At 39.8% G+C, this 12316-nt stretch overlaps 1 protein-coding gene across 2 annotated transcripts in view; it reads right to left on the bottom strand.

Moving 5' to 3' along the window:
- The window catches only part of Pafah1b1 (platelet activating factor acetylhydrolase 1b regulatory subunit 1), a 68187-nt gene that overhangs the window by 12092 nt on the left and 43779 nt on the right, over positions 1-12316 (bottom strand). Inside the window, exons 3-5 of one of the 2 annotated variants that reach the window (XM_052756100.1) lie at positions 8522-8606; positions 7971-8045; positions 6989-7195 (exon numbers count right to left, since the gene is read on the bottom strand). In XM_052756100.1, the coding sequence (XP_052612060.1) occupies positions 6989-7195; positions 7971-8045; positions 8522-8606 (367 nt within the window). Of the gene's footprint in view, positions 1-6988; positions 7199-7970; positions 8046-8521; positions 8607-12316 lie in introns of those variants that run through there. The other variant, XM_052756101.1, reaches the window with a different exon arrangement.

Raw genomic sequence — 12316 nt, 5'->3', positions numbered from 1 at the left:
ACCAATCCATCACTTCCTCATTTCACATTTACACCCAGCAGCTTAGTCTGGCACCTTACTGACTAATTAACAAATAACAATAGTAATCTGTTAGAAATATCCAATCTTCAAGTACAAACTGGCCTTTCTCAATAGAGAAAATAGAGCTCCAATTATCCAAGCAGACCTCCAGTGTCACATCTTTTAAGAATCTACCACTTAAATATGCTAATGAGAAGGTACAGAAAGTCAAAACACACTAGTTTCATAGTAAGCGCTAGACATAAATAAGGAAATTCAAGTACAAAAAGGATGTGTTGGGGGCAATGACAGGCATTTGTATGTATCATTCCAATTTTAGTATATGTGCTGCCAAAGCGAGCACCAGGCATTTTTATGTACAACAGTGAACTGATTTAAGTTCTTTTTTTTTTTTTTTTTTTTTTTTTTTGGTTTTTCGAGACAGGGTTTCTCTGTGTAGCTTTGCGCCTTTCCTGGTACTCGCTTTGGAGACCAGGCTGGCCTCGAACTCACAGAGATCCGCCTGCCTCTGCCTCCCGAGTGCTGGGATTAAAGGCGTGCGCCACCGCCGCCCGGCTGATTTAAGTTCTTAATTCTACTAGAGCAGTAGAGCACAAATATTGAAAGGACCAAGGAAAAAATTTACAAAATACAAACTATTCCTGAATCATAAGCTCATGATTAACAAAAACATTTCATTTGGAAAAGTCTCATTTTGAAAAGACATTTTTTTTTCTAAAATTATGAGTTACCAAGAATCAACATTACAAAGAGATATTACTCAAGAACATACTAAATCTTTGTTCTGGTGGCCAAATTGTAGTCTGATTGAAATCATTTTTAAAAATACTGATTACAGCACTTGCTTTTCATGCAACAAGTCCTAGGTTCAATTTAATCTCTAGCCACTCAAAAAAACAAAAACATTAAAAATCCAAACAAAAACACTCAAAAATGGAAATAACAAAAGAAAAAAAAAAAATCAAACACTGATTTCTGTGGGAGCCCGTTCTCAGGTTCCTCATGGCTTAACCCAGCAGGTCCGCATAGAGGATGATTAGGACCATGGGCCTGAGTGCAGGTGTCTGAGATGGTCTGCACTTGGCTGTGCTGGGTTAGGAGGTCTTTTGCTCCACCCCTTGGCGTCTCTATAAAAACCCTGGGGCAGAGACAGTCGGGGGCCGTTGGAAAAGGTTCCAGGCCCTCTCGAGGCTATCCTTTATTTTCTGTTTATCTCTGCAAGATTCTCCACAATAAATCCTTCTATCTAATATTTCCTGCTGCTCGCACTCAAGAAAACTCTGGGGAACTGTGGGGGTGGTGGGTAAACGTCCCACAGATTTCATGTTCTAAAATGAAACAGTTGGCATCCACTCTACCCACAGTAAATACTAATTTAAATGTAATAAGTGGTGTGTGTGCATGTGCGTGTAAATTTGGGGAAGTAGGTAATATTTAAAGAAAAAAACTTTTCTAGGCAATACATTAAAAAATAATTTATTTTATTTTATGAGTATTTTGTCTACATATCATGTATGTGTACCACATTCATACCTGTGAGGCTAGAAGAGGACCCTGGATCCCCTGGAACTGGAATACAGATGGTTGAAAGCCACCATGTGAAAGCTGAGAACCAAACCTTGGACCTCTGTAAGAGCCGCAAGTGCTCTTAACTGATGAGCCTTCTCTGCAGTCCATTTTAAAAACTTAAAACAGTCAACATAAGAGGATTGATAAACAAATAAAAAAAACCCTACATTTATAAGGAATTTCTAGTACAAACATGATGTTATGTAAAAAATACAAATTTATATTGCACCACAACTATATAAAGTATTTTTCCTAATTTTGTTGCTGTTGTTTGTTTTGAGATAGGGTATCATTGTGTAGACCAAGCTGGCCTTAAACTCAGAGACCTACTTGCCTCTGCCTCATAGGTGATGGAACTAAAGGTGTGCATTGTATGACCAGCCAGTTATTTTGCTTTGTTTTGTTTTGTTGTTTTAAAAGCAGTCGTCCTAAGTAGCCTAAGCTATCATGATTTCATGAACCATTTGCCTCACTCTCTGGAGTGCTAGGAACACATCATCATGCCCAGCGCTAAACGAATGAAACCTTTACCACCATTCAAACATTCCCTCATTTCCATATGAAAGAGGTCACTGTATATTTAATTCTGTGCTTGCCTAGCTGGATTCATCCCTAAATATATCAGGGGGGTTTTGTTCATTTTTATCTTTTGAGATAGGGTTTCAGGTGGCCTAGCCTGACCTCAAAACTTGAATTCTTGATCTTCCTGTTTCTGCTTCCCAAGTGCTAGGATTACAAACATGTGCTACCTACCATCCCCAAAACTATTCATTTTTTAATTTTTAAAGATTTTAAACATCTCTCTGTTTTTGTGTCTGTATATGTGGAAATCAGAAGCTCTGGCTGTTCTGGAGACCAGACTGGACTCTGCTGCCCAAGTGCTGGGATTAAAAGTGTGTACCACTACATCCGGCCTCTTTTTACTTTTTATTTAAAGACTATCCCATTAAATTGCCCAGGCTGACCCTGAACTTAATCTGTAACCTACAATGGGCTTAAAATTCTCTTGCCTCAGCTTCCCAAGCAACTGGAATTTCAAGCCACCACACCACAGTATGGTTAGAGCAGTGGTTCTCAACCTTCCTAATGTTGCAACCCTTTAATACAGTTCCTCATATTGCGATGAATCCCAACCATAAAATTACTTTCATTGATACTTTGTAACTGTAATTGTGCTACTGCTAATGTAAATGCCTGATATACAACATATCTGATACTCGACACCCAAAGGGGTTGTGATCCATAGGTTGAGAACCACTGGCTTAGAACAATTCTTTAAACATACTCTGAAATAAAAACTTTTGGGGGCAGAAAGACGGCTCAGAAATTCAGAGTACTGGCTGCTCTTTCAGAGGACACGGGCTCAATTCTAGCATCCACGTGGCAGTTCATCACCATCTGTAACTCCAGTTCCAGAGGATCCAGGGTCCTCTCCAGTTCTCCATGGGTACCAGGCACACAAGTGGGCATAGATCCCCCCCCCAGGCAAAATAGCCATACATAAAATAAAAGTAAAAAACAAATAATCTTGTCTCTTCATAACTACAAATAAAACTATAATATAATGTACTGTTATGAAGAGAAAAAAAAATATACATGCCTTTAATCCTGGCACTCAGGAGGCAGAGATAGGCCGATCTCTATATGAGTTTGAGGCCAGCCTAGTCTACAGAGTGAGTCCCAGGACAGCCAGGGCTACAGAGAAACCCTGTCTCAAGCATATATATATATAAAAACCAATGATGTGGCTTTTCCTTTTGCTCCTATGCTTTCTAAATCACATAGACTATGCCTATTACAGCAGTCTCCCCTTATTCATGGGTGACAGATTTCCAAGACTACAGGTGAAGCCTAAAAAGTATAGGTAGCATCAAAACATACACACTAGATTGTTCCTATACACACATACTTATGAAGTTATATTACAAATTAGACAAGTAACATTTTAATAATAACTAATATAAAATAATCATAATAGTACAGTGTAATAAACATGTAAATGTGCTTATACTGGTATTTTAGACTGGTATTTTACACCAGGTAATAAAAATTATGAAAAGCAAGTAAAAGGAGGACTTAATGATTTTATTACCACAACTTTCTGTTTCTTTTTTCTTTCTTTTTTGTTTTTTTTCAACACAGGGTTTCTCTGTGTAGCCTTGGCTGTCCTGGAACTCACTCTGTAGATCAGGATGGTCTTGAATTCATAGAGATCCACCTGCCTCTGCCTCCCTAGTGCTAAGATTAAAGGTGTGTAACACCCCAAACCCCCATTCCCTATCTGCAGACTATACTTCTGCTTACCAAAGTACTTTTTCCATGTCCCTAAAATTTTAACCAGGCTGAGCATAGTGATAAATGCCTTTATTCTCACCAGAGGCAGAGGTAGGTGGATTGCTATGAAGTAGAGAGAGCCAGGGCTACAAGGTGACTCATTGTCTGAAGGGGGGCGGGGGGCGGGGGGGGGCGGGACCAGGGGCTGATGAGATGGTCAAAAGTTAAAGGCACTTGCCACAAATCCTGATGAGTTCAATTCTGAAACCCACACGGTCAAAGGAGAGCACCAACTTCTACAAGTTGTCCTTTGACCTCTACATCCATGTCACAGCACACATGCATATCAATATAAACATATACACACTATAAAACTCAATGGGGTTAGAGATTTAGCTCAGTGGTAGAGCGCTTGCCTAGCAAGCGCAAGGCCCTGGGTTCGGTCCTCAGCTCCGGGGGAAACAAAACAAACAAAAAAAACAATTCAAGACTGCTCCTTCCTAAAGAAAGAAGTATAAAAATTTGAAGTCTTTCATGTAGTTTGTTAAATTATTGTCTGAAAGGTAGTAAGAATGTATACTTTCATCATCACTGGAAATTCTTGTTTAAAATGTAAAATAGGGGCTGATGAGATGGCTCAGCGGGTAATGAAAATTGCTGAACAAGCCTGGCCATCTGAGTTCAATCCTTAGAATCCACATAAAGTAGATAGAGAGCCAGGTGGTGGTGGCGCACACCTTTAGTCCTAGCACTCATGAGGTAGAGACAGGCGAATCTCTTGAGTTCGAAACCAGCCTGATCCAGAACAGCCAAAGCTTCACAGGGAAACCCTGTCTCTGAAAACCAAAAATTGGATGAAAAGAACTACTCTACCCAAATTGTCTTCTATTATATAACCACTGTGGTACACACAACCTTTATACAGAAACACACAATAAATAAAACCCTGTTTGATAAAACACATGTAATTTCAATTTACATTTTTCTTCTTACATTAGTAGTGAGGTCAAAACTACTCAAATTACTTTTAACCTTGGTTACTCATAGTCTTTAGCTCTACCTTCTGAGTTTTGAGAATACAGATATGCAACACCACACTAGCAAGGCCCCTGATTTGATCCCCAGCCCAACTTCCTCCTTCAAAACTACTACTATGAACTGTCCTGAATACTTATCATTGATTCATTTTCCTCAATTATTGTATCTGAATGTCGACGGTATAACTGAAAGGCTTTAAAGGTAAAACATGGAAGAGAAGTTGGAGATATGGTTCAATGGTTAAGAATACCTGATGTTCTTTTAAGAACCTGAATTCAGTTCCCAGCATCCCATGAAGGGTGGCTCACAACTTTCTGCAACTCCAGTTCCAGTATACCCAACACCCTCAACTGAGATCCATGTGCATGGTGCACACACATATACATAAAGATTTTTTTTTAAAAAATCTGTGTGTGTGTATGAGTGAGTGAGTACAGGCTCCCTTGTAAATGAATGAGCCTCTAGGATCATCACATTAAGACTATGTAACACACTGGGCATGGTGGCACACAGCTTTAATTCCAGCACTTGGGAGCCAGAGGCAGGCAGATCCCTTAATTTTGAGGCCACCTTGGTCTACACAGTGAGTTTCTGGACAGCCAAGGCTATGTACAGAGACCCTGTCTCAAAATATTAATTAATTTAAAAAGAATATGTTAAACATATTCAATTTGAAAAATTGGTAAAACATAGTCACACTTAAGTCATGCCTGCATCTTAGGGAAGACTGCTGTTACTACGGGGTATAAACAATGACATTTTCTTAACGCTTTACAAGTAGAACTTAATATTGATTCTTTATACAAAATAAGCCTTAGAACAAAGGAACTCATCTATTTTCTCTCTCTCTCTCTTTATTAATTACGTATAATGTCCTGCCTGCATGTATTCCTGAATGCCAGAAAAGGGCACTAAATCTCAGTATAGATGGTTGTGAACCACCATATCGTTGCTGGGAATTGAACTCGGGAACTCTAGAATAGAAGCCAGTGCTCTTAATCTATAAGCCATCTCTCCAGCACAATTATATTTTATCTTTCTATCTTTTTTTTTTTCTATCTTTTTTTTTTTTTTTTTTTGGTTTTTCGAGACAGGGTTTCTCTGTGTAGCTTTGCGCCTTTCCTGGAACTCGCTTTGGAGACCAGGCCGGCCTCGAACTCACAGAGATTCGCCTGGCTCTGCCTCCCGAGTGCTGGGATTAAAGGCGTGCGCCACCACCGCCCGGCCTTTCTATCTTTTTTTTTTTTTTTTTTTTTTTTGGTTTTTCGAGACAGGGTTTCTCTTTCTATCTTTTTATGGCTTGTACAACTGTCATTTTATTATGGGTAGATTAAAGAAAACTGTACATTACTTTACACTAATGTATTTTGGGAGAATGGTCTTGCAAACTACTATTTTCTTACTGCCTGCTTAAAAATATTCTTATTCTCCAAGAACAGGAACTATTCAAGGAAAAGATGACCTACTGCCAAACTAAATTAAAAACACCCCAAATTTTCTCAAATACATCAGTTACTTATTGGCAGAATGCCTCTCTAGAGCTCTAGTGTTTAAAGTTTAATGTCTAAAGTTTAAAGTCTGCCTTTAAAGTTTAGAACCAAATAACTTATGTAGTTTCAAAAAGGCAACTGCCACCAAACCTGACATCCTGAGTTTGATTTCCAGGACCCATGTCCTAGAAGGGAGAAACAACTCCCATAAACTGTTCTTTGGCAATCACACATGACATGGCAGGTATGCATACATACACAAGAAGCGCATGCAAATAAACAACAGAGATAAACTCAAGAGCTCCCCTCAGCTTAGGTCCTTGTTTTCAAAATCTTTTCTTTCTTTTACCTAATTTACATCAAGTCTACCTCTAAGACAAACTTGCCTCTTACCTGGGTGTGGTAACCCATGACTTTAATTAATCACAGCATTTAGGAGTTCTGTGAGTTCAAGGCCAGTCTGATAGCCAAGACTGCATAGAGAGACACTCTCTCTCTCTCTCTTTCTCTCTCTCTCTCTCTCTCTCTCTCTCTCTCTCTCTCTCACACACACACACACACACACACACACACACACACACACACAAAGAACTTGCCTTAATTGTAGCATCTTCTGAAGCAGAGACCATAACACTGAACACAGGATGGAAAATAACTCGAGTGACTGGACTCCTATGACCACTCAATGCGTATTTCTCTGGTGGACGGGGAATCCATTCTTTTGGGTCTCGTTTCTGACCAAGAGGACCACCTGACGTAAATTCTTCTTTTGCTTCATTTAGTTTTGATTCTAATTCCATAACCTTGGGGAGGGAACATGAAGTTAAATAAAGATGCATTCTGTAACATATTTGGTTTTTTGTTTGTATGTTTTTTGTAGCTTAGAGTAGCCCAGAACTCATAATCTTCCTACCTCAGCTCCCAAGTGCTGGGATTACTATGCCCAGTCTGAACTATTTCAATTTTCACTTACATTCATTAATAGAGAAGATCAACATATTGCCTTGCTCCCTGCCATTTTTAGTGGTCTCCCCCCACCACAGTTTATTATTATTGTTAGAGGCAGTAATATTCACAACAAAAGCTAATATTTACTGAACAACTACTAGGTGCTGATACTTGTCTATGACCTTAGTACAGCTGGGCTTATATTAGAACGTTATCTATTCCAACTTTCCATGTGAAGAATACATATTTTAGAAATGGAATAGCATTTGTTACTTTTGTCTTTCATGTTAAAGAAAACAAAACAACAACAACAAAACTCAGAGGTAAGAACGGCTCATGTGAGACTATACTTTGTGCTCTTTTCCCAGTTCCAAGTAGTTGTGTCCTTCTAAAAGCACAGAAGATTCCTTAAGCATCAACTTCTCAGTCAGGCAATGCAGACTCAACCAAGGCTGTCTGAGCTATTGTGCATCAGTAACGACCTTATAATCAAAGTTGTTATGAAGCAAAGGAATGCATTTTCTAAGTTCAGATACGAGTATCAGCAGATTAATAATTTACGGTAATGCTTTCAGAAAATTTATAAGAGCACACTGACTGACCACAACAGACTAAAGAAGAAAGACTTACCTTTTTTTGTAATCTAATAACAGATGTCCATTTTTTTTCCAAAAGACCAGCATACTTTTTATCTAATTCTTCATTCTAGAGGATAAAAAGCAAGATCTTTTAAAAAAAAATGGCTCAACCATTACATCTTTAAGCCTAAACATCAATTTTTTTTTCTTGTTTTTTTTTTTTTTCTCGAGACAGAGTTTCTCTGTGTAGTTTTGGTGCCTGTCCTGGATCTCACTCTAGACCAGGCGCTGGCTTTGAACTCACAGAGATCCACTTGGCTCTGCCTCCTGAGTGCTGGGATTAAGGGTGTGCACCACCACCACCACCACCACCACCACCACCACCACCACCACCACCACCACCACCACCACCACCACGACCACGTGGCTCAACTATTTGATTATACAAAAAAGTAGGAAAATTAAGTTCAGTGCTAAGAGATCACCATAAAAACTGGCAAGATTTGAATAGATGAATTCACCTAACTACTACAAACTTAAGTAAAATTCATCCATTAACTATACTATGAATAATGAGAGGACTGTTAAAAAAGTCAAGCATACCATATCTAATTCAGCTTCCTTTTTAAAAACGGAATATGCCTCTTCATAGCCATTTGAACGAAGATAATCTGCTATAGCTCGATTTCTGAAAGAAAACAAATTCAAATGAGTTCTAAAAATACATCCTTTCTATTTAAGGAAACACACACATTAAAAATCTTGGGTTTTTTATTTATTTTTTTGAGACAAGGTTTCTCTGTCAGCCCTGCCTGTCCTGGAACTCATTATGGAAACCAGGCCAACCTCAAACTCACAAAGACCCACCTATCTCCATCTTTCTCAAGTGCTGGGATTAAAGGCGTGTGCCATCACCACCTGGCTTTTAAGATCTATTAAAAAGAGCAATTCTTTCCAAATTATACAAATCTTTCTAGGGGGGGAAAAAAACCCAGACATACTTTCAAGGGTTCTGAAACATTACCCACTGTCACAGTGTATTTCAGTGTATTTGTATTATGTTTTAGCAACCACCCCCCCACCCCCCCCACCCCCCGCAGATGCTAGGGCCTGAACTCAGCACATCTGTGCATACTAGGCAAGTGATCAACCACTGAACTACACTCCCAGCCTTTGACATTTTATAAGTTTCTAACTTACTGCTTAGCTTATCACTTGTGGGCATGACACAGCTAAAAATATATTTCTATACCTAGATATCAATTGGTGAAAGTAACCTTAAGTTTTGCTAGTGTCCACGTTGACCTTATCTTACTATTTGATATACATGCTTAAGCATTGAAGATTACAACTGAGTTTTGCGGAGAGTTTCTCTGTGTATCCCTGGCTGTCCTCAAACTCAGAGATCCACCTATCTCTGCCTCTGAAGTGCTGGGATTAAAGGCATATGCTACCACGCTTGGCTTAGAAGTGTTTTGATAAAACTAGAGCAAGGATATGGAGAGGGGCTCAGTGGTTACACGTGCTTTGCTGTGCAAGCATGAGGATTGGAGCTCCTGTCCCAGCACTCATGTACAAGGCTGAGTGTTCCATGCAAGTCTATAGATCTAGCACTGAGGTAGTGGAGACAGGAGGCTCTCTGGAGCTTGCGGTCTTCCTGACTAGCCAAAATATTCCAGGTTCAGGAAGAGATCCTGCTGATCAAAAGGAACAAAGAGTGACAGGAGGACAAGCAAAGTCTTTGTCTCCAGCAGACACACATGCATACATCATAAAAATACATTTCAGGCACAATTACCCCCACCCCCCCACCAAGTACTTTAGTCTTAGAAATAATTCTAAATCATTACAATGGACTAAAAATGCACAAATACAAACAGTATACTGTCTTAGAATGACATTAATTTAAAATTATATTTCAAAGGCAGAAAAGCTGAAACGGCTTGAAATAATGTCTTTTCATGCTTCTCTTTCATTCTGTCCTGACAGAATATAGGCAAGTAAGCATCCCTGCTCTCCTATGTCAACGTTTCTCAATTATTCTGAGCCTTTAGTCACAAAATTAAAGTTAATGGCAGCTGGGTGGTGTATGCCTTTAATCCCAGCATGCAGGAGGCAGAGGCAGGTAGAACTCTGTGAGTTTGAAGCCAGCCTGGTCTAGAAAGGCAAAAAAAAAAGGTCACTACCATGCGCTTAAACAAATTTAAATATACATATATACTGATAGTATCATTACATCCTTTGCTCCGATTTGTTTATCCTTTTGAAGCTGGGCCTTTGTCTTGGCTGGCCTTGAAGATCTGCCTGTCTCTGCCTCTGAGCGCTGGATTAAAGACATGTGCAACTATGTCTGGCCCTCTCTGCTTTTATAAAACAGGCATTTGTGCATCCCAGGTTGGCCAGAAACTACCTAAGTAGGATGACCTTGAACACAATACCTGGCCAATTCAAGGCACTGGAAATCAAATCCAAGGATTTGTGCATGCTATATCCCCAGCTCTCCCCAACAGGGCCATATCTGAAACTGACCTCCAACATTTCATCATAGCCAACCACTATTGTGTTTTATATGTTATCCCAGAGATAATCTACCCAAAACCTAGTGTTCTAGATTACTGCCTATTTTGGGGGGAGGGGGGTAGGAGACAAGGTCAAACTACATAGTCCTAGCTGGTCTGTAACCACTTGATGTAAATTCTTTTGCTTTGTTTAATTTTGATTCTAATTCCATAACCTTGAGAAACAACATGAAGTCAAAATAAGATGCAGTCTATAAAATAGTTGGTATGTTTTTTTCCTTTGAAGTAGGATCTCACTATGAGGCTTAAGGTAGCCCAGAACATGATACTGTCTCAGCTCCCAAGAGCTGAGTTTACTATTTCACTCAAAGACAATTTCTATACATGTATTAACAGAGAAAGATAATAAACTTACTTCATTTTATTTATTACTATTGTCTGTGCATGTGGGTTGAGGATGTGGGGGGAGGGATCAGGTCAGGTGGGTGAAAGTCAGAAGACAACTTTTGAGAATTGGTTCTCTCCTTCCACCATGGATGGGTTCAGGGAATCAACTTTCAACATCATGATGCGACAGGCACTAAGTCACTGAGCAAGCCCTCTAATAAGATTTTCTTAAATGTGCTACAACATTCCACTGAGTCTTAGGGAAGGGGGAAGCACAAGTGCGGCAAATTTCTGACCTGTGTATTATATTCCAGTTCAACGTCATAGGCCCTAAGAACTGTGTCAAAGGGTTACAAGATCACCCTTCATGATTACATGTCATCAAACAATATTAAATTCAAAAAGGCAATTCACAATTCAACTACTATTGAGTCTTAAGATGAACACAAGTCACAGAAGGGTACTACGAAGGGCAAATGGACCTTCAACTTCACTATGGAACAAACTGCAGGCTATAATTACCAGAGACATGGGTGAGTGGAATATTCCTTTACACTGTGATTCATTTAATAAAAAGTTGACTGGCCGGTAGCCAGGCAGCAAGTATAGGTAGGACAACCAAATTAAGAATGCTAGGATAGCTGGGCGGTGGTGGCACACGCCTTTAATCCCAGTACTCGGGAGGCAGAGCCAGGCGGATCTCTGTGAGTTCAAGGCCAGCCTGGGCTACCAAGTGAGTTCCAGGAAAAGGCGCAAAGCTACACAGAGAAACCCTGTCTCGAAAAACCAAAAAAAAAAAAAAAAAAAAAAAAAGAATGCTGGGATAAAGAAAGGCAGAGTCAGAGACACAGAGGGAGCAAGACATGCTAGAAGACAGGTAAAGTCATGAGCCTCATGGTAATACATAGATTAATAGAAATAGGTTAATTTAAGTTGTAAGAGCTAGTTCATAATAAGCCTGAGCTATCGGCTGAGTATTTATAATTAACACTAAGCTTCTGTGTCAGTTATTTGGGAACTGGCAGGCAGGACAGAAACTTCCACCTACACCCGAGTCTTTTAAGATTCTGATACTGGCCGGGCGGTGGTGGCGCACGCCTTTAATCCCAGCACTCGGGAGGCAGAGCCAGGCGGATCTCTGTGAGTTCGAGGCCAGCCTGGTCTCCAAAGCGAGTTCCAGGAAAGGCGCAAAGCTACACAGAGAAACCCTGTCTCGAAAAACCAAAAAAAAAAAAAAGAAAAAAAAAAAGATTCTGATACTGGCCGGGCGGTGGTGGCGCATGTCTTTAATCCCAGCACTCGGGAGGCAGAGCCAGGTGGATCTCTGTGAGTTCGAGGCCAGCCTGGGCTACCAAGTGAGTTCCAGGAGAGGCGCAAAGCTACACAGAGAAACACTGTCTCAAAAAACAAAACAAAAAAAAAAAAAAGAAAAAAGATTCTGATACTGAACCCAGCCTTCCACCTGATAACTGCAGTAACATTTATTAAGTAT

The sequence above is a fragment of the Peromyscus californicus genome, unplaced genomic scaffold (assembly GCF_007827085.1).
Source record: "Peromyscus californicus insignis strain IS unplaced genomic scaffold, ASM782708v3 Scaffold_3__1_contigs__length_106647218, whole genome shotgun sequence".
NCBI classification, from domain to species: Eukaryota; Metazoa; Chordata; class Mammalia; order Rodentia; family Cricetidae; genus Peromyscus; species Peromyscus californicus.
Note: the sequence above shows the minus strand (reverse complement) of the source record. Positions and strands in the feature narration are given on the sequence as shown.